At 49.0% G+C, this 26,600-nt stretch overlaps 2 protein-coding genes across 5 annotated transcripts; both read right to left on the reverse strand.

Annotated features, from left to right (window-relative positions):
• Window positions 1–341: 341 nt before the first annotated feature.
• On the reverse strand, window positions 342–15,243 carry lrrc4ba (leucine rich repeat containing 4Ba). Of its 3 annotated transcripts, none has more exons than XM_085933887.1 (3): window positions 15,008–15,243; window positions 5,486–5,967; window positions 342–3,399 (listed from the first exon to the last, which is right to left on the reverse strand). In XM_085933887.1, the coding sequence occupies exons 2-3, from the start codon at window positions 5,723–5,725 to the stop codon at window positions 1,486–1,488; spliced, it is 2,154 nt and encodes a 717-aa protein (XP_085790013.1). In that variant the 5' UTR covers window positions 5,726–5,967; window positions 15,008–15,243; the 3' UTR covers window positions 342–1,485. The 3 variants fall into 3 exon arrangements, with proteins under 3 accessions (XP_085790013.1, XP_085790014.1, XP_085790012.1); XM_085933888.1 differs by lacking the exon at window positions 15,008–15,243 and adding an exon at window positions 9,882–9,918; XM_085933886.1 differs by lacking the exon at window positions 15,008–15,243 and adding an exon at window positions 9,673–9,829.
• Window positions 15,244–17,705: 2,462 nt separating this feature from the next.
• On the reverse strand, window positions 17,706–24,985 carry med25 (mediator complex subunit 25). Of its 2 annotated transcripts, XM_085934931.1 has the most exons (20): window positions 24,796–24,985; window positions 24,349–24,489; window positions 24,224–24,269; window positions 23,992–24,116; window positions 23,816–23,914; window positions 23,576–23,696; window positions 23,360–23,507; window positions 23,135–23,259; window positions 22,944–23,019; window positions 22,576–22,835; window positions 22,386–22,487; window positions 22,004–22,089; window positions 21,882–21,939; window positions 21,699–21,806; window positions 21,373–21,549; window positions 19,270–19,380; window positions 18,997–19,068; window positions 18,306–18,476; window positions 18,115–18,235; window positions 17,706–18,023 (listed from the first exon to the last, which is right to left on the reverse strand). In XM_085934931.1, exons 2-20 carry the CDS (start codon window positions 24,483–24,485, stop codon window positions 17,920–17,922), a joined length of 2,247 nt encoding a protein of 748 aa, XP_085791057.1. In that variant the 5' UTR covers window positions 24,486–24,489; window positions 24,796–24,985; the 3' UTR covers window positions 17,706–17,919. The 2 variants fall into 2 exon arrangements, with proteins under 2 accessions (XP_085791057.1, XP_085791058.1); XM_085934932.1 differs by lacking the exon at window positions 18,997–19,068.
• Between the last annotated feature and the right edge of the window lie 1,615 nt (window positions 24,986–26,600).

Here is a 26,600-nt window from a genome sequence, read left to right on the forward strand (position 1 = left end):
CCTGATGATGATGATGATGATGATGGGGTGGAAGAGGAGGATTCGGGAGGGGGGATGGGCGGCTGTTGAAGTTGATGTAGTGGCATTTATTAGGGCGTCATCATGGCAACGAGATGCTGACATTCAAAAATCAAGGAAACCACAGCCAAAGTTTGCCATAAAGAAGGAGCGGACATTCATGCCCAACATTTAACAAAACTGGATCGGAAGCAGGTATGCTCGAGCTGAGCTAAATAGTCAAGCTTCTTGGATTCAGCCATTCGCCGCTTGACAATAAACAAATACCTCACACAAAAGAAAAACCAAAACAATCAAGAAAACAGCCACGAGAATCCAGCTGCTGCCATTTTGTGTGCCAGTTTTTTTTTTTAATTTCCAAAGTGACCTGGGCTATAACAGAATATTGTCGGCATAATTAGAACCCGTGGAATCATCTAATTAGAAGAACAAGAACAAGAAGAGTACAAGAAGAAATAGAACACTTTAAAAAAAATAAGAAAAAAAAACAAGAAAAGCAAAATGCAAAAAAAAACACTCAATCAATCATCTTCATCATATTTTTTTCTTTTAAAAGAGATCTATATGTTTATATATTTTTTCGTTGATTTGTCCTTTTTTGGGGGTGAATAAAAAAGTCTGTTTTTAGTTTTTTTTTTGTCCCACCGACAAGTGGCGCTTACCTTCGGAAAACCTCCGTCATCGAGTGAAGTCATCCTTCCATAATCTTCAAATCCTGGCGTTTTTCTCCAGCCGCCATTTTGTGTCCATTAGAAAAAGACCCTCAAGTGTACAAAAAAAGAAGAGCGAACGGCGTGATAATAACAATGCTAATGCTAACGCTAACAAGTGAATCCAAAGATGGTGATTAGCGAGCAGCCTTTTGGGACTATGTACACTGTGAGTTTATGACACTTCTTATTATTGTCATTATCGTCATCATTATTATTATTATTATTGTTGTTGTTGATGCTACACAGCACGCCGCCGCTGACCCTGTTGGTGTGAGCGTTGCCCCCCACCCCTAAAAAAAAAACGGGCCTGACTAGAAAAAAGAAAATAGATTCATCCAGCGGCCATTTTGAAAGGCAGACCACAAGGACAATGATTTTTTTTTCTCAAGATTGTTTAAATATATTCTTCACACTTTCTACGTAGGCGGCTTCGTAAAGATTCTTTATAATTTATTTCTTCCAGTGAAAATATATTTACCGTTCATATATAATAATATCAAGTACTTTATGTTCTTTTTTCTCATCTTTTTTTTTTTATAGCTCTGGTTTGTCCACGAAGCCACGTGGAGACGCATCCCGTTATTCCGTCCACCTAGCCGGTCCATAGAAATAATCCACAAAAGATGCGACATCCATTTAGTTGGCTTGACTTGGGACTTTGGCAAAAACTAGAGCTGCTTGTCACCTGAATGCGGGTAGGAGCGTGTGCTCGACGGGGCAACGTGGGGCTACAGGGGGGGCTTCATGGGTTCCCTCAGATCTGAGTCTCTTGTACGTTCTCCTTGGAGCCGCTCTTAAACAGCAGAGGCTCATTCTGCCCTTTGGCCATGAGGCCCTTGAGGGAGCTGTGCAGGCTCAGCTGGGGCAGCGGGACCGGGGTGGGCAGGGTCCCCAGGCCGCCGGCCAAGGAGCTGGGTACTTGGGAGCAGGACATACTCATGTTCTGGGAGCAAGGCAGCGGATTGTTGTTGTTGTTGACGCCAAGTCCCATCATGTTGTTGCCCAAGTGGTGTGTCTTGTAGTAGTTGAGGTGCTCCGAACGAGTCAGGTGCGGCAGGGTGACAGCGTCCGAGTGGTGCCGCCTCAGGCTCTGGCCGCCCCCGATTCCGCTGCTTTGTGTCAAGGCGCAGCCCCCTGCGATGCCGCCGGCACCCCGGCCACCGGCCCCACCGCCCAGCTCATCTTCCACGTTGATGATCTCGATGGCCCGGGCGGGGCCATGGTGTTTGTGGAGCTGGTGCTGCTTCCTCAGCTTGTAGAAGACCACCAACATCACCGCTGCCATGAAGGTGATGGCCACAAAGCAGCCAATGATAATCTTGGTGGTCTTCATCACGTCGTCAAGGCCGGAGAAGCCCGGCTCAGTGATGGGTACGGTGAAGGTGGGCCGGGTGGCGCGGGGCGAGGACCAGTCGACGGACAGTGAGGAGGCCGTAGTCGGGATGCTGTCCGGCCACAGATGCCCCGAGGGCGTTGGCACCGGGAGGACTCGGATGAAGGTCTCGTTGATCGCCACCAGAGCGGACTCCTCTTCTCCCGGAGTTTCCACGCTTTCCACCGTCACCGTGGTGAAATAGGTGTAGTTGACGCTGACGTCGGCGGCGGTGACGTTGAGCACGGCGGTAGCCGTGGTGTTCCCAGCTGCGTTGGTCACCATGCAGGTGTACTGGCCCGTATCGCGCAGGGTAACATTGGTGAAGTTGAGTGTGCCGTCGTGCAGCACCGAGATCCGCACCCGGTACGAGCCGTGGGTCATCAGCGTCCCGTTGGGAGTGATCCAGTTGACCGAGGTGGTTGAGGTGCTGGTGCGGCACTTGAGCTCGGCCGCCATGCCTTCGGTGACGTTGAGGTCGGTGGGCGGCTCCACGATGACGGGTGCGTAGCAGGTGAAGTGACTCTGGTCCAGCTCGCCGATGTATTTGCCCTTGAGGAAGGGTGGCGCGTGGCAGCGGGCGCAGCAGGTTGTGTTGCTGGGCACCGTCTCCTTCAGCCACCAGCTGAGCCAAAGCACGTCACAGGTGCACACCCAAGGGTTGTGGTTCAGGTGCACCCGCTCCAGCTGGTGCAGCGGCGTGAAAAGATCATGCGGCAGCGAGTGTAAGGAATTGTGAGACAGGTTGAGCTCCTCCAGGTTCTTCAAGTCATCAAAGGCGTTGCGTTCAATCACCGACACCTGTGAGTGCATCAGCCACAGCTTCCGCAGCGAAGTCAAACCTTGGAAGGACCCGGGGCGGATGATCTCCAGGCGGTTCCCCGATAGCTCCAGCTCCTCCAGCCGCACCAGGGCCGTCAACTTGGGGATGTCCTTGAGTCCGCACATGCCCAAGTTCAGGTACCGCAGGTTGACCAGTCCCACAAAGGCGGCATCCGAGATAAAGTCCAGCTTCTTGAGTTCGCCCAGGTCCAGCCGGCGCAGCGAGGGCACGCGGTGGAAGGCGTAGCCCGGCAGCGTCTCAATGGGGTTGTTGCGCAGCCACAGCTCACGCAGCTTGCTGAGGTACTCGAAGGCGTGCGAGGGCACCAGCGTGAGGCGGTTATCAAACAGCTCCAGCGTGTTGAGGTTGGGGAGGCCATTGAAGGCGCCCACTTCGATCTGACGGATCTGGTTCTTGGAGAGCTGCAGGATCTCCAGGTGCCGCAGGTGCTTGAAGGTGTCCGACTTGATGACCTGCGGGATGACCACGCAAAGTTACAACACTGACGATCTCTGGCAGTGGAACTCTGCGATTGACTTTTGCTTTATACTTTGAAATGTTAGTTCCAATAAAGACAGGAGGCGGAGCAAAGGAAATTGCTATTGATGCTGACAAACTGGACCTAAACGGAGCAGGAAGTGGGCCGTTTGGCTTTTAAGCAGCCATCGTAGGTGAATTTCAAGACTGCGACTGAAATTGTTTTTTTTGCCCCTGCTAACTTATGTAGGCACAATGAGGCATCAAAGTTTGATGATCATTTCAAGGATTTGCCATAAACCACCATTACAGAACGGATTGTGTTACACTTTGGGGGTTGCAGTGTGTGTGTGTGTGTCTTGCCTAATCTTGCTGTGACACACACACACAACACACACACACACTCCTGGAATTGAGCCACCTCCGCCTCCAAATGTAGAGCAGGAAGTGGGAGGGAGGTGTTGGGGGGCTGGTGGGTGCTGTCAAGGCTTCACCGCAAGTGTCCTCAGCCGAGCAAAGCAAAAAATAAGCCGGAGAATCTAGGATGCCTTCAGGTGTTAAAACATTTTTAGATTTTTTAATCATTTCAAGAGGCGCTCCGGGATACGAGCGAGCAAATCGGAACGTATCTGCTTCAACGGAAAACTAATATTGGGAATTTAGTTTTTTTGGAGTGCGGGAGCTTGTTTCAAGTCCCAGAAGAGATTTGAACGTATGGAAGAGGGACATCTATGTCAGAACCCCCCAAAAGTCGAATCGGGTGGACTTTGACGGACATTTTGATGTTACATTTGCCTCAAAGTGGGCGGCTCGATGGAGCACTGGGTAGCACGTCCGCTTCACAGTTAGGAGGGTGCAGGTTCGAGTCCATCTCCGGCCCTCCCTGTGTGGAGCTTGCATGTTCTCCCCATGTCAGCTCCGGTTTCCTCCCACATCCCAAAAACATGCTTGGTAGGCCAATTGAAGACTAAATTGTCCCGAGGTATGAGTGCGAGTGCGGATGGTTGTTTGTCTCTGTGTGCCCTGCGATTGGCTGGCAACCATTTCAGGGTGTTCCCCGCCTACTGCCTGATGACGGCTGGGATAGGCTCCAGCACGCCTGCGACCCCCGTGGCGAAAAAGCGGTCCAGAAAATGGATGAATGGATGGATTTGCCTTAAAGTTGAAACAGAATCAAATCAAACTCACTAAATTTCATTTTGGCCAACATCATTCGGCTTTTTTGTTACACTTATCTATAATTTTGGACATATTCTCCCATATTTTAGTGAGCGAGTAAGAATGCCAGAGCTTACTGCTGCCTCCCCAGGAAGAAGGTGGTATTACAATCCAAAGCGACCAGCTATCGTCATAAATCACAATCTTTTTTTTTTTTTTCTCCCCGCCGACGTGTTTGTAATTACTTCTCTCGTAAAGCCGAGCTGGTTTTTAATTGAAATCATCTACGTGGTTTGCAATCAAGCACGCGGGCAAAAGTGAGCCGTTTGTGAGTCGATATGTAATATATAAACTCTTAATTGGAACATGTCTGACGTTGTTGTTTATCGTCGCCAGTCAATAAGTGGCACGCATATTTCTCCCGGGGAGCATTTTTATGTGCGGGACCGTAAACATAACACACAGCGATACACCACAATAAAAAAAAAAAAAAAATAAAAGCCTTTTAAACGCCTGTTTAGGATTTTTGGATTAACTTGTCAATGTTCACTTCTTCCAACCGCACTAGAGACGGGCGAACAAACGGAAAAGTAAAGCTGGAATAATGGATGAAAGCTCTTTAAGCCTGCCGGAGAACTAAAAGAATCTTTCATAAACTCAGAGTGCGGCGCATTTATGTGACAGCGGGCTGCCACGAAATTTGGACCAATCACACAATCAGTTCAGTGAGAAAGTTTAGGATTTAAGATTGTCCCTGAAGAAAACATCTGACTGAATGAGATCATTGATTAAATAGACAGACGGTAGAGTTGAGAACATTCATACCAGGAATTCTGCGTTTGAGACTGTCCCTGAATATACACGGCGGGGGTCATAGAGAATGACCGTTATGATTTGGGCGTGTCCCTGAAGGCACCGCCTCACCTGGATAGCGTTCTCCTGCAGGTTGAGGTATCTGGTGTTGATGGAGATGCTGTCCGGCACGTCGTCCAGGCTCTGGCGGGTGCAGATGACTCGGCTGGCTTGGTTGGAGCACGAGCAGCGGTCCGGGCACGAGGACGACGAGGCGAGCACCGCCGCCGCCAGCGCAGACAGGAAGTAGAGCAGTGCAAAGAGGAAGGGGGAGGAAGGGCCGGGAAGGCAGGTCAGCGTGGCGATGCGCATGGCAACTGGGTCATGACCCGGCGCTGCGATCCAAAGGTGCGGCCCACGTGTCCGGAAAAGCCTCGGGGGATCCTTAATCCCAATGCGCCACCGTTTAATCCCGCATGGCGCCTCTGCCGCTTTGGCGCCGATCTCTGCGCTTCTGCTCTGGTGTGCCGTGGGAACATAGAGCGACGCAGATAAGCAGATGTTATTCCCTTTCTACCCACGCTCGTTTGGGGAGGACGCAAAGTCGGGTGTCACTGAGGATAAACAACAAAGACAAGAAGAGGGAAATTGACATACGTATTTGAAAAAAATAACATTTTGTTTCACCGACTCACGCGAGTCTCTTTTCTGAGCCATTCAAGAAAATGAACAGGAAGTCAGCCATTTTGAATTCTTTCAGATGTGCTTCCTGTGAAGCAAAAAAATGACAATGGGCTGCCGACACCAGTTTCATCAGTGGACGTGAAATTGGGCAGACATGTCCGTCATGCCAAGATGCACAAAAAAAGTCTCAAAAACCCGTGACCGAAACTGAACAAGTCAGCCAGCCATTGTGATTTGAAGCGACATGTTCGTGCGATGCCTCTGGAAAGCTTTACAGATCAACATGAAGTTGGCTATGCTAGTCTGTCAAGACACAACGTACACAAGAAATAAATGTCTTAAGGACCCGTGCAGCAAATCTGATGTTGCAGCCATTTCATACAAATGCTCAAAAGAAATTGCACCTGACACCAAATTCGGGGATGGACATGAGATCGAGTGGACCTATAAAAAATGACAGAATACACAAAAAAGTCTCATCCCCGACATGGAACTGGAAGTCGACCATTTTGGTTTGAAGAAACCTTTGACACAGTCACAAAAGTTGACAAGGAAGTTATCGGTCATTTCTATTACAACAAGACGGACAAAAAAGTCTCAAAAACCAATGTCCCATTGCCATTTTGGACAAAATTCAACGAGGGAATGCGTCCAAGCGAGACCCCGCCGGAAGACGATATACTCATCAGGCCCTGATGCTAAATTGCAAGAATTTTGCAGGGTAGCACGCAGCGACGCAAATAAGCAGACGCGATTCCCTTTCTTCCCAACGCTTGTTTGGGAACATAAAGCCCGGCGAAGAGTCGGCGAGGAGGAACAACAAAGATGAAAAGGATGAGGAAGAAGAGAGCGTATCAAAGGCCTTTCCTTTCACACCACCAACAATGCAGACATTTAGAGCGTATCAAAGACAAAGATCTATTGTGTCAAACAGACGTAATTGTTCTTGGCAGACTAACAATCCCAAAGTTGGACTGGTTTGATTGAATGGGGAAGGCTCATACACTTTTTCCTGGAAATGCTGAAACATACAAATGGAATGGCAATGTGCAAAACTGAATTCAACTCAAGCGCAGATCACCACGCAGATCACAGTTTTACAGATGGCCATTAACTGAACGCAACAAGAAGTGGACTGTGAAGCAAAAAAGAGAACCAAATAAAGCACATTTCTTCCTAACAAACACATTTCCAATAAAAACACTTTCTCCCCTTTCTTAATCATGTCATCCTTCCCAGCCCGAAGCGACGACACTGCCAAAAAAAACACAAGTACAAAAGGAAGCCCAAATGCTAATTGTTAGCCTCAGGGAAGACGCTAGCCTGCCTGCTTGCCTGCCGCAGTCTGCTTGATAGCTAAGCTAACAGCGTTAGCGCCATGGATGGAAACGCAGGCAGGTGTCCTGCCTCGCCTCGCCTGGCCCGCTCCACCACGCTGCACAACAGGCGTTGACGCGTTTTATTTGACATTTGATATAAACGACGACTTTAATGATGCCACTTGGACATTGCCAGGTGAGGAAAGAGTGAAGGATGATTAATCTGATGGATGGAGGAAAAGGAGGAGGTGGAAGAAGAGGGAATTATCAACGGCGTAATGGATGAATACTGAGCAGCTGCAGAGGAGGAAGACAAAGAGGGGGGGCGAACATGAAGCGGGAGTGAAAGGATGATCGGGGATAAAGAGGTGGTATAAATAGAGTGAGAAATTCAAAAAAAGAAAGAAAATTTGGGATATTAATAAGCAGGAGGGGGGACAACGAGAAAGTGAGAAATGGTTGAGAGGCGAAGGCGGTTCGGGGGAGCTTTGATGTGATCGATAATCATTTCTAATGAAATTTTAAGATCAGTATTCTTCTCGTTGTTCTGACAACGCATCAATATTGATGCGACCCCTTTGTTTGGTGTCGGTGCAATCACGTCAGATATCGATACTATGACAAGTTTGATCGTCAACAGAAAAACATCCACATCAACATATATGCTAATAGTATCGGTTCATGTTTCTAGATATCGATGCACATTTTTAGGTATTGATACACTGCATCCGAGACCACCATAAACCCGAGCAACCCCACAGACGATCGCCAGTGGCTGGCGAGTAGACATTACAGTGACCTCGCATTTTGATGAGACATTAACCCGCTAACATGTCACACATTAACCCTTTGACACACACGCACACACACACGCACGCACGGCGCAGCCCAGCTTCCTCTCCCAGCTTTCCTCCGGCTCACTGTGCATTCAAATGTTCGGCAACAGTTACCATGGTAACCCTATTCAGCCACCATCCAGCTGTATCCCACTGCCCCCCCCCCCCCTCGCCACCAGCCAGCTCATTAGCAGCCCAAACACATGCTTGTACAAACGACACGGCCTGAACATCGTCACACCGCCGCCGCGACCGCAAATGACAACGTTGCCGTTTGCTAGCGAGACAAGTGGACGCTACGCAGACAACATTGCGAGCTCATTATAAGAGGTTGCGGTCAATGTTTTTACGAGGGCCCAAATTGTGGGTGGCATCGATGTCACGCTGCAGCTAACATCATATTTAGTACTCGCGGTGCGTTTGAGGACAACATGTAAAAATGTGACATTTAGCATAGAATCCAGCAAGCGCGTGGATGACACAGTGGATTTGATGTTTGTGTGTTGTGAGCGGAGAAATGTAGGCACTTCACTTCCCGTTATTCCCAACACACCCCCTGGCCTGCAGACATTCTGCTCGCTCACTCGCCTTTTTGGCCTCTCTTTCTCTCTCGCTCGCACTCCCCCCCCCCCCCCCCCCCCCTTAAATCTCAGTGAAATATTCCAGACGTTGTGCTCATGCTTTAGTGCGTTTAGCGTGCGGGCCGTAATGCACGCTGACATATTTCATATCTTTGGATGCGTGACAGGAATTCCTAATCGCACACAAGCTAAATGTTTAATGGCCGATGTGTCGGCTGGAGGAGGTTAAAAGATGTCTGCACGTGTTTGATCCCAGGCCGCGTCCTGGCTCCGGGATTTGACTTCCTAAAGAGCAAATGCGCAGCTAAAGTAGACAAGATTACACATTACCGCATGGATCATAATTGGAGTCGGTCGTATTCTACTTGCAGTCGCATCGTAATGGCAGTCACTCGTGTCACATTGCATCATAAATGAAGTGAATTGAATTGTATCGATTGAAGCGAATCATATGGTGTTGCATCAAAATCGGAACGAATCAAATTCTATTGAAGTGTATGTAATACTGCATCACAATCGGAGAAAATCGTAAACATATTGTGTCATCATTGAAGTGCTTCACACCAGAATTGGAATGAATTGTGTTGTATCAAATCACACTTGGAATGAATCATATCAAAATTGGAATGGGTCATATTTCTAGATTTTTTTGTGCGTGCGTGGATGTGAAATTTGAAAAGCGTTATCGTCTTGTTGGCCAAATGATGATAAACGTCGCCATGTTACCGCTTTGTCTACCGGACGTGTGAATCACTAGAAACACGGCGAGCGAGACACTCCGCTTGTCAGACCGCTTTGCGGGTTAAACGTTTGCCCCACCCCCCCATTCTTTGCTGCGTCCAGTCGAGCGTGAACGAGGACCCAAATCCGTCAGCCGCGCTCGGATAAGGCGGGAATACCTGGATGATCCCCCGGGAACCAACGTACGTGAAGGCAGAGGTGATAGAAAAGATTAGACAGAATAGACTTCACCCCAACACCAGCCCTTTGCCACACAGACTCAAGCGTGCACCTAAAGGCAATGCACAATTTGGAATGTTTGGCTAGGCCCGTTAGCTGCCGTCGCCTTCTGTTTTCCACACATTAGCAGTCATAATCTGTGACGTACCAAAAGTCTCCATTAAGGGCGAGTTGAGAGCCACTTCCTGCGGATGTGTGTGCGCTTGTGTGTATGTGTGTGGTGAATCAATGGTGGTATTGATTAAAACGGCGTGATGGAATCCATCATGTCAGAGCAAGTGCGCCGCTAAACGCATTTTAATAAAACGTTAATGGATGGAGTGGATGGATTCAATCAGCGGCTGGCAGCTATGCCACAATGTGCCACGTGGTGTGACATCATGTCATACCTTGTGACACATTGCCTCCGATTGTGATGGACTGCCGCACTTTGTGGCTTGGCTCCGAATGGAAGAGAATCATCTCGTAATTGGAAAGAATCATATTGTAATTGAAGTGAATTTTCTGTTGGAACACCACCAGAATTTGAAGTGAATCAAAAGTAAAGTTGGCACGAACAATTCGGTAATCATCGAATCGTAATTGTAATTAAAGAGAATCCTATTGCATCGATATTGAGGAGAGGTGTATCCTGATTGGAATGAATTATGCCACGTAAAATTGGAGTGAAGGGTATCACATCCCATTCTAATCAAAGTGGTATGAATATTTTTTTCATCGGAGTGGGAGTTGTAGCGTCACAAAAGTAAATCGAATCGTATTCATCATAATCGGAATGAATCTCACCGTACTGACACATGTTGTGACATAATGCAAAAGATTGTGACATATATCGAGGGGGACGGCATCCGCTCAAGTCGGATTCCGTCTCGCCATCCCCGTGGGGCGGCGGTTGGGACTCGCCTTGCTTCGCGTTGCACGCCATCTGCACCACGCCGTCTTTTCTCAGGCTCGCCAGGACGTTATCGACAGGCTGAAACGTGGAAACGAGGCAGCCCTCGGGGAGTTGCCTTTATCCGTGAACTGGAAAATAACTAATCGATGATACGTTGTTAATCATTTTGATTGATTTCATGTGGTGCAAACTAGCTTCATGGAAACGTGAAGTGACTTGTTGAAATCAAAGACCACGCACTCCAATTATGATACATCATGCTCCAAATAGAATAGGATGTGTTCCAATATGATACACTTAATATTAGAATATTTATAATGCGATCCATTTTGAGTTCAAATAATGATAAGATACAATGATGCAATTAACTCCAATTTCAACATCGTTCGACAGAGTCCATGCCAATTCTGAGTTGGATTCCGATTTCGACTCAATACACTTCAATTATGCTAACCTCCGATGAAACACGATTCACTTTGATTCCAATACAATAATGACTCCACAACACATTCAGTGTGATGACTCCACTCACTCCAAATTTATTGTAGTGCACTCCAATTACAATACGATGCGATTTTCTTAAGCAGTTCAATCCAATGACGAGATTGATTACTCAGTGGTGTGTCGTGCCAGATTTCTTGGAGCAACAATTTTACTGCCATCTTTTGGCTTTAGATGTGCAAAATGGTACACGGCAGAAAATTGGCGGGCCTCCTCGTGGGGCTAGTCTATCGCAGCTCTGGTCACGGCTGCTTATAAACATTTCAAACCTTTCACTAACCGCCAGGCAGAATTGACTTTGGAGATGGAAAAGGGGGCAACTCGCAGGCACTCTGATTTTAGAAAAGAACGAGCCAGAAGAGGACCAAAACTACTGAAAAAGATGATGAAGAAGAGGAGTTAAATGAAGAGGTGGCTGACAAAGATGAGGACAGAGGTCATGGAGGACAAGACTGAGATGGTGAACAAGTGGAGGACAAAGAAGATGACAAAGCGGAAGGCAGAAAATGAAAAACAAAGATGATGAAGAGGATATAGATGACAAAAACAAGGAAGACGACCAAAACATCAAAACCATTCACACAACCGCTCACGAAAATGTGTGTGCGCAATCTTTGTTGTTTTCCACACATGAAATATTCAAAAGTTGATGAAAAGATGCACGCAGGCCTACGGCGAGCACGTGCAGGGAAAAAAAAAAGACACTCAAACAAACGGCGCCGGTTGCAAGTGGCTCAATGTCAAAGTCCGCGTCAAGGTCACGCGCAATCGAAAACACTTTGATATTGCGGGAAGAAGAGAGAATGCAAATGTGGAAATGAGAAGTAATTTGAGAAGCAAGCAGCATTTTACACGCACTTGCATTTGGAATGCAGGACACACCACTACATCAATATTCACACACACCACATACATCGCCTGCATTACCATAAAACACGCGCAGCGGTGGAAAGAAACAAGATCGGCTGAAAGCACTTTGAAAAAGTAAAAAAAAAAAAAGTAGAAAGGTAAATACCCCCCCCTCCCCACCTCAACGAGCAACAAATGGCGTCCGGTCGCCGACATGTCACTCTTCGGCGACCTCTCCCAAGATGATTGACGGGGTGACTAATGTGCGACCGGATCAACAGCGACCCCGTCCGAGGACGCAGCCCCGGGGCCACCGGATGATGGACGTCGCCACAGCAACGCGGCACGCACATCAAAAGGCGAGAAGAGAGAGACGTCGGGAGAGACGTTCCTCCCATCCTCGAGGCGGTGGCGCGAAGGCCGCTTTTGTATCTCCTCGCTACACACGCCATGTGCAACATGGAAGCTCTCAGGGGGTTGCCACGGTAACCACTCGCCATCTTGCAGCGCCATCATTCCAGCTCTAAAATGAGGCACAGATTTTTTTTTTTTTTTTACTAGTCAAGGTTAAGTTCCAATTTTGACATGTGAGGGGCAGCAGTTCTGCTGATTTGTCAAAGCAACACTGGAATAACGGTCATTCCCAAGATGTTCGCGAACATGAAATTGGCTTCAACTTTCGCAATGGGGAAAGTGTGCAAATGGGGCAAAACGTGTAAATAAAACGGGTCGACGCTATGAGGACAAATCTTGGGTCTTGAGCAACAAATGGTCTAAAGTGTGCCCACACCCCATATCTTCAGAATCCCCCCCCCCCCCGTGACATCAGCACCCACATTAGGCCTTATCTGGTGCGACAGTGCTCCCGTGCTGCGCCTGGGGCGCCTGGGAAAGCGAGCAGGTTGACTCACAAGTAACGGAAGAGCGTTCGGCTTCTCGCCATCAAGGCGTCAGTGTTTACATGCTAAGCGCTTGTAGCGGGACCGCCGGGACCACCAGGACCGCCGGGGTCGCTGGGGCTCTTATGGCGTCACTGACCCCGAAAACAATGAGCGCCAAAGGTGGTCTGGTGGGCCAAAGCAGAGGTGCAATGCATGCTGGTGCTTGAGGGCCAACCTGATAACAAACAGCACTATGCTAGGATTTATTTGGGGAAAGAAAAAACAAAACAAATACTATATTAAATATGGTTGAAAAATTGGTAAAAGGACAATGTGTGCAAAGACAACGATGCAGAAGAAGTGACGTAAAATGACTCTCCTGAAAAAATAGCAAAAATGGCCCACTCAAGTTCTGACTCAATTGGATGCCTTTTAAAATCAAAAGCAGTTCTCTTTCTACAAGAAATAATCTAGAAAGACAAAGTCTCGTCATCCGTCAGCGGGATCAGTCAAAGCGACGAAGACGTCAACGCCTCTCTCTGGCTCACTCGCCCGCCCTGATTACGGTAGCCACTTTTTCTGCCATCCATAATGTCGGCTCCTCTGCTGCTGTCTGGAGCGGCACACATTGTATATACGCACACAAACACACACACTTTCCCACATAGCAAATTTAGGCCAAGTGTCACTCGCTTTGCATCTTAATGCAGCATCGGCGATGTCCCTTGCACGTCATGCAGCCTACCTCCAACTACACTCCAAAAAGCAACACATCCATGGCGGGAAAGGGCAAATGTGAAAATTCAGGCGTCGACTTTGACAACTCCCCAGTTCCCGTCGGTACCTTTCATGCAGAACCTCTGAAGCGAGCGGAATTGAACACCTCCGCCATTCTATGCCTTTCACACAGACGCAAGAAAAAAGGGTGACTTTGAATTGCCATGTGAAGGGGCTCTCCGGTAAGCGGGCAACTTGAACTCCACCATTTCGTGTCGCTGCTCTTCCAACAAAACAACTCGCGGACGATTGCACGACAATGACATCTGCACGTGATGCAAGACGCTGCCATCAATGCAAATCAAACGCCTTCACCTACAAACAAGTCACTTCTACACAATTTGAGCTCTGCACCCCCCCACCTGGCATACCCCCCCCCCCATATTACCCCAGTGCCCCCTTACAACCTCCCTAACGCCCCCATTAAGACACAGTATTCCTTCGTAAGCCTCATCTATCTGCTCCTTGTTCCCCACTGGGAGGGGGGGGGGGGGGGGGGGGGGTTCTTCAAGACCGGCAGAGGCGGCGTAGGTGGGGGGTCTCCGACTGACTCACATGCTTAAGCCGGCACACACGCAGCGGCCCCGCAAGGTGCCTGCGCAATTTCCTGTGATCATCACGGCGGAGGCAAGCCGGGAAACTGATTATCTGCGCAAACAAGTGCGATTAATGGACGACGATAGAAAGAGGAGGGGTAGGTAGGAGCGAGGAAAGGGGAAGGTGTGTCGGGGGGGCTGCTGGAGGCTCAAGGTGCGCCCATCACAACTACATTGGGGGGGGGGGGGGGAGGGTGAATCTGTTGAATTCTGAGTATGCAAATCAGTTGACTCCTCACACTTAGGAACTGTACAACACACACACAATAACTACGCTAACCAAACACTAATAAACACGCGCTCACACACGTCCGCTAACGAGACAAACCAAAAACTAATAAACACATGCTCACACGCACAAAAACACACATACGCATGATAAAAACACCCTAACAAATACACACACGTTGACATATATTCTCACACACTCACAAAATAACACACTCATCAACAAACACACACATACTCTCACTAACAAATACACGCGATACAAAAACCTCAACAAACACACACCTACCTACGCACACAAAACAACACACCAGCATACACACACTCACTCTCCCTGTCTCACACCCCCACTCATTCTCACATACACACACTCACTCACATACCAACACACACACACAAACGCACGCAACATCATTCCTGGATTTCCGAGCCGGGACGGCGCGGGATGCGGATAATTGCATTGACAAGTGTTTCTGCGCGGACGCCATCCATACTCGTAAGGAATGATGGACATTGAGTACAGGACAGACAGACAAAAGCGTCTCACCTTGGCGGGAGAAGAGGCGGACGATGATGACGGCGCCGGCGGGGAAAGACGCATCCTGCACCCATGCAGCGCTCTCACGGCAGCAACGGCAGCGGGGACGTGCTTCTCTGCAGAGTGCCCGCCGTCTTCCTCCACCTCCCTCGCGCTCTCTCTCTCTCTCTCTCTCTTTCTGGCTCTCTCGCTCTCCCTTTTTCTCTTTAGCTCTCTCTCGAACTTTCTCTCTCGCACTTTCTCTCTTGCACTTTCTCTCTCTCTCTCTCTCTCTCTCTCTCTCTCTCTCTCTCTCTCTCTCTCTCTCTCTCTCTCTCTCTCTCTCTCTCTCTCTCTCTCTCTCTCTCTCTCTCTATCTCTCTCGTGAGGATGACTCTGGAATGCACGTGAGCTCCCTGAGCACCTCAAAGACAAGACAAGCAAGTGGTGGTTAGGAACGATGACGATGATTAATGACGGGGTGAAAGTGTTCCGGGCGGCGCGTGCTCGATTCCCACGCACACGTTCTGCGGATTGCGTCACATCGCTTACCGGAGCAGTCGCCGTGGCAACGCCCACGCGCACTCGGCGCGCCGTGCACGCACACTCGGGCTCACACGGACGCGCTCACGCACGCTCCCGCGGGCTCTCTCACACCTTCAGACAGGTGGTGGCTTGATGGACTTCACATCTGTGTTGCATATGGAATGAACCTGTGAACTGCAATTCCAGGCCAGGACCTTGAAACTACTGCCCATTTATTATGTCCAACGGGGCTAGAGCTCACCGGTGCCCAAAGTTGATAAATAGCAGTTGACGGGTGTCATAGATTGGTGGACTGTTGCGCAACACAGATGTGAAGCAGTTCAAAACAGCTCAACTGTGTATATTGCACGTGTGCCTTCCGTTGAGATAGCCCAAAGTGAACTTTGGGATAGGTCAGAACCTTTCAGCAACTAAAAACGGTGATTGTATACCGACGACAAAAGAAGCTTGAGGACTTTGCTCTGCTGTGCACCTGCATCACATATGTGTTGCTACGTCCATCAAGTGCAAGTTCCTGTTTGCGTACTGGGAAAGCAGCCGACACGGTTCCGCAGTTCGCCGAGCTTCCGAAGTGTCTCGGAATCAGTACGAGCAACAGGACGAGCAACCTGTTCTCCCGTTAGAACACGTGACCGCTGCCGCACAAGTCCCTTGTGCACTTAACGAGCACAATGTAATTGCTCATTTGTCGACCCCCCCACCCCCCCACGACGACACCGCCACCGCCACTCCCCTTACACCAGGTCTGCAGTGAGGCTCCGTCGTTATGACGCCTCACACACAGCTGCAGCTTGTTTAGTGGCTCCCTCAGTGTGGCTGCTATTAAATTTCCAGTCACACAACAGTGCAGTGGAGATCCCTCCCCTCTCCGTCGCCCCCACCCCCTGCCTTTCACACACACACACACACACACACACACACACACACACACACACACACACACACACACACACACACACACACACACACACACACACACACACACACACACACACACACACACACACACACACACACACACACACACACACACACACACACACACACACACACACACACGCTCTCCTCTCCCTACTTCAGTGTGTATTATGGTCATTCCGGATGTCTCCCTCCTCTCTTGTCACTCTTCCTCCAACCCTGGCTCGACACCCCTCCCTCCACGCCTCATTATTTAAATAAGCACACACACACACCTTCACCCACATCCCCTCCTTTTGCTGTTTGTGCTGCAGAGCCCTTTTAACGCACAAACACGCACTCACAACGCATGGGACTGGATAAAGATGGCCGCCGGCGTTCGGCTGGAAGCGCCTTGGGGGGGCATTTTAGAGCCTTTCACACAGACGCCGGTCAGGGAGGGGTGGTTTTCACACAGCAATATCTGGAAAGCAGATCATTAGGTAGGACAAAAAAGTTTCTTTGACGTAGAAAACACAGGGCAGGAGAAGAGAGTCCCGGTTGCTAAGTGTCACACCCCCGTCCCGGCTTTACCTTTCACGCATCCACACGGCCTTCTGCCCCATGCAAACTTTTGAGCGCAACCCTGCTGAGCACTCTGACGCGCTCATCATGTTTGCCTTGGCTTGGAACCTTCACAAAACCTCAGAGAACAATGTCTGGTGCCGCCGCAAAGCATTGGAGTGCATTGGGGGGGGCAATGCCGTGTCGGACTCCGAGGGACTGATTAAGGCATGAGCAACAGACCAATAAGAGCACCTTGTGAGGGGAGCCTAGTTAGGGGTACTTAGTGAAAGTAGTGTAGTGACAGGGCTCTAAAACAGGGGAACAAGTGAGATGGCCCGAGTCATGGGACCTCAGTAAGGTTTACTTGTGAGCGGGTTCTAGTAAATGGGCCCTAGAGAAGACCCTCAAATGAGGGAGCCCAGTGAGGGGGGGGCCGTTGTCCATCTAGAAGAAGAAAAGAGGGTGAGGGGGGGGGGGGGGGCACCATGGTCAGCAAAACAAGAACCCACTGTCGCCGTATCCTAGCAACCATCTCCAGGGTGACGGGCAGCGACGTCACTTCCTGGTCGGCCCGATTGGCGGCCGAGCGACGCCATCTGGTAGGACTACTTGGCTCGGCTCTGCATGGCGGGAGGGGGCAACATATTGGAGCGGTTAAAATTAACACGCTGACACCGTTTGGCCGCAAAGACAAAAAAGCACACAACCGACTGCGTTTATTTTATGAAATTTTAATTGTTCAACACCTCGACATGATTACTGAAGCCTCGCGACTACTTCCTGTGTGCGAGAGCAAACCAAACCCACGTAAGCTTCACACACACTGTCCCGCTCATCATCAATGTTGTAATTATGTCCAAGGTTTGCAAAAAAAGCAAAATACAAATACAAAAGAGTCCCAAAAGCGCCAAAGTAAGTCCAAGATTTGACCCTCAAACGAGATCCATGAGGATTTCATCCTCCATAACGCTGGAGACCTGGGGCATCCCGGGTTGGGGTACGGTCCCTCGCTGACCTCCGGACATCAGCATTTGACCTGCGCGCACACACAAGCACATGCATGAGGCAAGCTGACGTCTCGCAAGCATAAAAAGAATCTAAGCAGTGAATTACTGAATGAGGCTAACCTGGCATGGGCTGCCTCCACTGCGCCTGCATTTGAGGGCCCGCCCCTGGCGCCGAGTGAACCATCTGCTGGCCGAGTCCCTGGTGCGACATCATCCCGGGCATGTGGGACACGGCCCCCTGCTGTCATGGCGAGGTGACACAGTTGAACCTCCACCAGGCGAAGGCGCTATACGTCGGGCTGCGTTCTTACCGGCTGCTGCTGGCTGAGGAGGAGGCTGCGCAGTTGCGGGTTGGCCCCTGGGTTGGCCAAGCGCAGGATGGGGCCCTGGGGCGGAGCCTGGCCGCCTTGCGTCACCTGGTTGGGCGGCGCCCCGCTGACGGGCGGCTGCTGGCTGTTGGGCCCGGCGGCTCTCATGCTCATCTGAGGTCAAAGTTGACGTCCGTTAGTCTCACCCGCCGGCTGGGTTTTCACCCTCACGCACACACGTCACTATGAATACGTCACGCGTCATGCCATGAATACGTTTGCTAGGAATACATGCAAGTGGTTATAGCGCGTTGGGATGCAGCTGTAGAACAGAATAAGAATGGAGCTCAAAGGCTCAACCACTGTTAACATGCATAAAACATGCTAATATGTACACGTTAGACATGTTATGGTACGATTGTGAGTCTGTTCATTTCAGCGTGAGTGTATGAATGCCTGTGTGTGATTTTCCATTTTATGGATAATTATGTGAAAATGTATGATCATGATTGTATCTCAAATTGTATCTCAAATCTTAATTACCCATTGAACAAATGGAAATGCTTTCAATCTGTTCCAGCCAAACCCATAAAAAAATGTCATGAGCTTAAATGAAATAATGAGATAATTAATTGGAATGTGTTCTTCTGGTTTGTGCAACATCATACATGGAGTCCATGTAAGATTCTCTCACCATGTTGTTCTGCCTCTGCTGCTCCTCCATCATATTGACCTGACTAACAGGGGGCATGCCCACCACCACAGACTGGAAAGGAGCAAGAGGAGGCGGAAGAGGAGAAGAAGTGGCAGAAGGAGGAGGAGGGTGTTGGTGGTGTTTTGGAGAAGAACCAGAGTTCATTATGAGAAGCGGGCAAGAATACATGCACACAAGTCAGAAGCACCAGGCAGAGCGTGTGTGTGTGTCTGTGTGTATGCGTGCGTGCGTGTTGTTGTTGTTGTAATCGACCTGCTGCTGCACGTTGCCATGGGAAACAGGGATGGGGCCAGGCGGTCGATTGAGGAAGTTCTGGTTGGGCGGAACTTGACCGGGCTGCATCGGACCGCCACCGCCGCCCAACTGCCAGAAGAACAACAACAGCAAAACTATGAGTAAAGTCATTGTTTTCAAGACACTTCGTCACATATTGATGAATGTTTACACTTTTAACACAAAAAACAATGTTTTAATGACTCGGATGGCTGATAATGAGGAATTTGTCTAAAATGGGCTCAGGAAAATGACAAATGCATGAAAACAATTAAAAAACTTTTTTTTTTTTTTTACATCTGTGGTTGTCAAGCGTGTTTTTTTGAATGAAAATAGCATGACACACTGCCACCTGCTGGTGTGGAAGTCGAAGCCTTTATGCAATTTCCAAGGCAAAATTCGACCTGTCTGAATTTGTAATTAAGACTTTTACATTATAACATTACAAGGTAATGTGGGAGGAAGTAGCAGATTGATGCAGGTTATTCCACAATCTATCAGTTAGTAGTCTTAAAAGTGTCATAATTTCAACTAATTGAAACCGCTCAAGCCTTACAAATCGCGGCGGTGTGACGCAAACATGCGAGCAGACACTGCAATCCTTCAAGTGGCGGCCCCGGGACATCGGACGCACTTTCTAGGCAAAAGCATTGCGCATTAAGAGGGGCACGTGGCCCCGTCAAGCTCATCCTGGCGACTTGGTGCAAATTGAAATTTTAATTACGCCTCAAGATTGCTGCTGCCGTAGCGCCCTATATTAGCGATGCAACACTGAATATGTGATGATACACAAGAGGCGGCGGGAGAGGGAGGGGAAAAAAAAAATCATCATTATTGTTTCATGCATTCTGCTGCCTCTAAATGCTCAAGACGCACACGCACATTGTCCGGATGTAAAATTAGCAGGATGACTAAACAACAAGCATCGCCAACAAGCAATACAAATAGAATTTGGGTAATATTATAGGGGGAGTTATTTTGCCGTACAGCATAGAGCAGTAAACAGGCCAAACTAAGATTACATTTGTAGTAGTGCCTAGAGACACGAGCGATCTAACTTTCTCAAGATACGAGCCGTCGCACGGCCCATTTTGGTGGTGTTTTCAACACAAATGGGGGAGCAACACATGAACAATTCTCAAAGGCACATTGTGTATAAGCAAAATGGCAGACTTCCTTTGCCTTTTCAGGCATAGTCTCTTCACACTTTGTTGTGCATCTATATACCCATCATAGAGATGCCTGCCAGACTTCAAGTTGCCAAGGAAAACTGGCTTGACTTTCCGGTGAGACGACTGCATCCAAAGAGAGGCAGCAGAAAAAGTGCTTTTGCCTCCATTAGTGAGCTGTGGGGGCGGCGGCCGATGAAGGCGGCTCTGCTCGCGTCCCTGTAGATTGGCACACTGTGTGCGCGCGGCAGGTCTCATGTAATATATGTGACATCTGCGCTAGCCGCGCTCTATTATTCATGGCAGTCCAACTTTAGCTTTGTCTAATCTTATCATTTTCAACATTCTCCAGGATTGGGCTTTACACGTACCCCTTGACCGTTTATTAGGCCCTCAGACCTTGCCCGAAAAGGCAGAGGTCGACCATTTTGGGGTCGTTTTGGTTCAGTCCGGGGCTCCTAAAAACACAACGTAACCTAGACGAGTCCCCTGAATGTGCCGAAGCCACACCATCTCAACTGTCAATCAGAAAGTGTTAATATGACACAGATAGATTGATGCCACTTTATTATGCATCTTTCTTTTGCCTCCGTTTGAACTGTGAAAACCAATCCACTTAAAGCAAAGAAAACCAAAAGTGCGCACAGATAGTCCCTTTACAGCAGCATTGAGAGTTTTGTATCAGCCGGAGAGGTCGATGATGGGAGCTTGTGTGGCTGCGCTAACACGAGTGCCATTAGCCTCTTGCGGGGATTCAGCGGAGTGCCCGCGTCGAAGGAAACGTCAATAGCCATGCGGCTTAAACACCAGTCAACTCCCCCGGCGCTCCTTGACGTCAACTCCTCCTCACCACCTTTGTCTTTCTGCTCCAGCGGACGAGCACGCCGCCCCCACGCCCCCCGTGAGCACTCACCGCGCGGTGACTCTGGATCTGCTTGTGGTTGGTGATGACCTGACGGATGCCGTTGACAAATCCACTCTGGTCATTGGGGATGAGGCCCATGAAGATGCGCTTCTTGGACGAGTAGAGCAACATGAGGACCCGCACCTCGCATGGCGATGTGGTGTGCGGGAAATGGACGCAGCCGGCCTGAAAGCACAAGGAGAAAAGCTTAGCAGCTTGGATTGTCTGGGGGAGAAAAAGGTTATTTGATTCTATTTTATGATGCTAAACCAGAAAGAAGATTGTTGTCTTCTCCACACTCGAAAATATATTTGGCTGCACAGCATGAGACTTACAAAACCGTTGGCCATAATGCGGTAAAGGCCTTTGAGCGACTCCATGTCCTTATTGGTGAAGAGAAATTGAACCATTCGAGAGTTCCTGAAGAGCGGCCCTAACGTCGTCTGCGGAGAGAAAGCAAAGTGTGAGCACAAAGGTGGCGCTGGCGTGACAATGAGAAGTAGTTGAAAGCGGCTGACCAAAAGCTGCTGTGGGATCAGCTGCATGATGAGCTTCTGCGGCCACTGGTCCGTGTTGCTGTGGAGACAAAGGCGTCACGCCAAAGCAAATGTGGCAAAAGACCCACGTTAGGACCACTCACAGGTTCTCGCCCTGGTTAACTTGCACTTGACACGGCAGGGAGCGTGTCAGATTGGTGGCGGAATCCAAGGAAGAGGCTTTGGGCTTCTGCAAGAGGACGCAAACGTGATCAGCCCGCAGTACAACTCCAACACAGTTTTTTCTGCCAAGTCTCGAGGTGAAAGATTTCACAAGATAATTCGACGAGGTGCATTGCACACCTTCTATTTTGAGTCAACGTGAGAAGTCAGCTCATTTTTAGGACGAGTCAATACACAATAATTATTCTCTACGTTGAATAGATGACTTGAAGATGATGCCGACTTCCACTATTTATAAAACTCAGAGAAAGACATCATTTGCATCCTAACTGTGATGCCGGTGTCGTCGTTAGAATGAATTACCTCCTGCCACTCCAGCACGCCACTCCATGCCACAATCTTGTTGGCCATGCCCTGTTGCTGGCCCATCGGATTGGGATTCCCTTGTGGTGCCTGCACACCCGACTAAAACCCCCCCACACATACACACAGATCTAAATATAACTACATCACTGAGTACACGGGGCTTGGCACAGCTGCTTAAAGGTCAAACCATGTTGGGCTGTCCTGCAGGCGGCGCAGGCTGGTTAGGCGCCTGCTGCTGAGTGGGCGGCTGAGGTGGCTGATTGGGCGGTGGCTGGCCGGGCGGCACCGCCGCTTGCTGCTGGTTGGGGGCGCCTGGTGGCTGCGGCATCATGGACTGAGCGGCTGTGGTGACGGTGGAGATGTTGGGCTGGTTGAGCTTCACCCCCGATAATGACGGAATGGACGGCTGGCCGGCGAACGGCGGGCCTGCGTTGACCATCCCTACGACTGAAGGAGAGAGGCGGGATACGTCAGTGGTAATCATGTTCGCCATGCAGTTACTTTTTCCCTTGTACACAAACACACACACGCAGACACAGTCAGTGGGCAACTCACATCGGTTCTTCTGGCCTTTAGCTGCCTCCACAACCATCTGTGCAGCCACCTGAGCAGCACTCATGGTTGGTGGATTCTGTTGGCAGGCAGATTCAAATGGAAGACAAAGCAACAGCAAATATTTTAGCAACGGCAGCCAGACGCAAATCGGCGTGAGTTAAGACTGCCGACGCTGGCCACCGGCCAGGCACCTGGTAAGGATGTGCAGCGCTCATGGGGGGAGGAGCTTGTGGGCCCCCGACCATAGGCTGATTGACAGTGAGCGGCTGAGGCGGCAAGACAGGCTTCAAGGGCCCGGGACCTCCGGTCGACGACACTGCGCGACATGGAAAAATGTTTTATTTGCATGCTTGATCACATCACAAGTGTGGCGGTGATGAGGAAAAAAAAGGATCCCAGTCATGAGTGTGACTTACCAGGCAGTGAAATGCCCCTGACCAACACCATGTCTGGGCTGTAATCTGGATGAGGTTCCACAACGCCCCCTACTGGAGACGCCCGTTCAAACAGAGCTCTCAGGGCAGGCAGCTTTCTGGGGGCCACCACCGAGAAGTGGATTCCTCTCTGGAAAGAAAACATTGACGAGAAAATTATTTGGCTCGCAAATATTACGAGGGCTTGGGAGAACTCACGTCTCTGATGATCTTGACCAGGTTGTCAGCGGTGCAGCCCGTGTAGCTGACGCTCTCCACGGCCGGAAGCAGGTACGGCGGAGAGTTACACAGCAGGACGCACACTTTGTGTGTCTGACCTCTGGTGATGGGAGCAGAAAAGTGACATGACAGCAGGGAAGTGCTTCTATTTCATTTATACAATGCATTCATTTTATGTGGCCGCCTGTGTGTAAGCGGACTGTGTGTGAAGAATCTCACATTTGTTCCCGCATCTTCTTGAAGTCGTCAAAGAGCTGCAAGGCTACTGAGAGCCCTTCCGCAATAAGACTACAACTCTCTGCTCCGCCCCCCATGAATCTGGGTGGAAAAGTAGGCGAACATTTGAGATTCCCCACTTGAAACACAGCGCGTGCGTAGCCAAAAGGTGCACTCACTGGATGCTGTCGATCCAGGAGACAAACTCGAAGGCTGAGCTGGTGGGAGCGTGACACTGGACGTACGATTCGGGGGCACAGTCTACCGTGTTGAACACCACCAGGCCGTACTGAGTCCCTCCATACTGGAGGAGATCGCAGATGATGAAGAAAAAAAAAAAACAGCAAAGTGATTAACACTGTCGTGGAAATGTTGCAAAGCAAGCTGCTAAATGTGAACGGTCGTCCTCACATCGCCTCCAAAGTCTGTTTCCGCTGGGGGTCCTCCATTGAAATACCTGCAGTAACACATGCATCACATGAACTATCCGCTTCTATACATGAAGCTCTGGAAAATGACATTACCGCTGGCCTTACTCAATAGCTGGAAGTACGTAATTCTTCCTGAGGGATTCAAAATAGGGCCCCAAATTGGCTGTGCCCTCAATAACAAAGACTACATCAGCCACCTGGTTGCTGCCTGGCTTGGTGGAAGCCTCCATGAGAGACACCATGGACCTACACACACAAGAAACACCACATTATCAATTACAATTCCATTCACAGTGATGATTATACTTTAGAAATCTGAAGGAAACGCTGGGAATAGACAGTGACGTCACATCAACAAAAACTTTGGCAGCTCTCGCTGTCCACTGTTATGGCAAGCCAAGGGGCTCATAAGCTGTTCTATAATATCACTCTTTTTCTATAAATACTGAAACGGAAGGACAAATAGAGAGCGAAACTACGGGAAGAACAACAATGACATTTCTTGACTGACAGCACCCATTATTAGCCTGGCGCCGATGTTTATAAACTCACGCGAGTCGAACCAAAATGTCTGGTCGTCCCGTCACAACATGGCAACGTTACGCCGCATTCACCAGGTTTCAGATTAAGCTTCTGGTGAGCTAAAAGATGAAGTAAATATTCCAAACGTGCGAATCGGACTTGTCACAGCATGGCTAGTATGAGCGTTTTGTTGTATTTTCACCGGAAGTGGCGCAGGACAAACGTGAAGTGACGTATGGGGCCGGCTTCTTCTTCTACTATTAACATGCGGTATTCTAACTCTGCTGCCACCTAGCAGACATTTTAGTTTCCACACCCTTCTCTCCCTTTTACAGTGAGCCGCGTCTTCCAATAGATGTCAGCAAATATCTGCAGTGGATCCACAATGGAACCATAGGCTTTAAGTTCAGCTACTCTTTTCTACCTCCACCAGAGATTTAAAAGTCCGTAAATAGGTACAAACAGACATGGAGCTCGCATCAGGCTGCCATCTATCAGTATGATAGTAACATATGAGCATTGGCGGCTAATGCCAGGCTTGTCAGAGGCTCTATGCAGTGTGTTGTAGAAACACCTAAACACCCCCCCCCCCCCCCCCCACCACCACCACCATCACCACCCACCTCCTTCTCCTCCTCCATCCCCTCGCGCGCTCTCTTCTCTCAGCTCACTGAACTGAGTCAAATGTCTTTCCCACTAAATGATATTTTTTTCCCTCTTCTGCACGGTGGGAACGTTGCCATGGAGATGCTAACTCCACTCCCCCCCCCCCTTTTTTTTTCTGGTGCAAGTGTGTTGTCGTTTTTAAGAGATAAATGGGTCGGTCTACTTACACAGCTGTCCCACACGAACTATATGCACTATATGCAAAAATGCGTATTACTGTAGTTCAGGGGGTTTCAACTGTTTTTGTCCAAGGGACCACGATTATAACCAAGAAGCAACTCGTGGACCACTGCTTTGGAATATTATTTTATGCAGGCTATTTATTTGCATCTGTATGTCTATTTTGGGAATCTTAGCCATATTTGACATACTTTGTATGGGTAAATAATTCACAAAATTAGCTGGTATATAAATCAAGTCTAAATAATGAATCGGTTATATTTAAAAAAAAAAGTGTCGGAATTCTTTTCCATTTTCAATTTCGCGGACCACCTGCAATACTGCCACGGACCACTAGACGACCGCGGACCACTAGTTGACATTGATGGTTAAAAAACAGATATTGGGGGAAATAGTCAAAAATATTAAAAAAATATATTGGGGGTAAATACTCAAAAATATTTTTAAAAGATGCATATAGTCAAATGTCTGAAGAAATTATGTTTTTTCCTTGTCCTTGACGGTGGGAACGTTGCCATGGATACGCTAACCCTCTCACCCCTCCCCTCATATTTCTTCTTGGACTGGTGCATCGTTATGTGTGTGTACGTATGTGTGTTTGTGAGCCTGTCTATATAGCACTGTCCCACACACTCACACACACACCCCATCCCCTCTTGAATCGTCATCTTCCCTCATCCCAGATTGCTTTTCTTCCTCATGGCCATCTCCAGCTCGAGGAGAAACGACCACATGATCGGATCTTATGAGAGGTTTTGGGTGTCCAGATGGAGGGAAAGATCCCAAGTTGTGCTCCATTTTGCATTTGGCCAAAATAAAAATGCCTACGATAAAGAATTCATGGCAAAGTGGCTGAATAATTCCAGACCGCTGACTTAATGCAGAGCACAGTAGGTCAGTCCAGGTGGACAAATATAGATGCGTCAGAGTTCCTCTTCAGCATCCTACACATCGTATATTCGATGTGTGCTGAAAGAATCCAGAGATGT

The sequence above is a fragment of the Syngnathus leptorhynchus genome, chromosome 16 (assembly GCF_054491065.1).
Source record: "Syngnathus leptorhynchus isolate UIUO chromosome 16, UIUO_Slep, whole genome shotgun sequence".
Taxonomy (NCBI): domain Eukaryota; kingdom Metazoa; phylum Chordata; class Actinopteri; order Syngnathiformes; family Syngnathidae; genus Syngnathus; species Syngnathus leptorhynchus.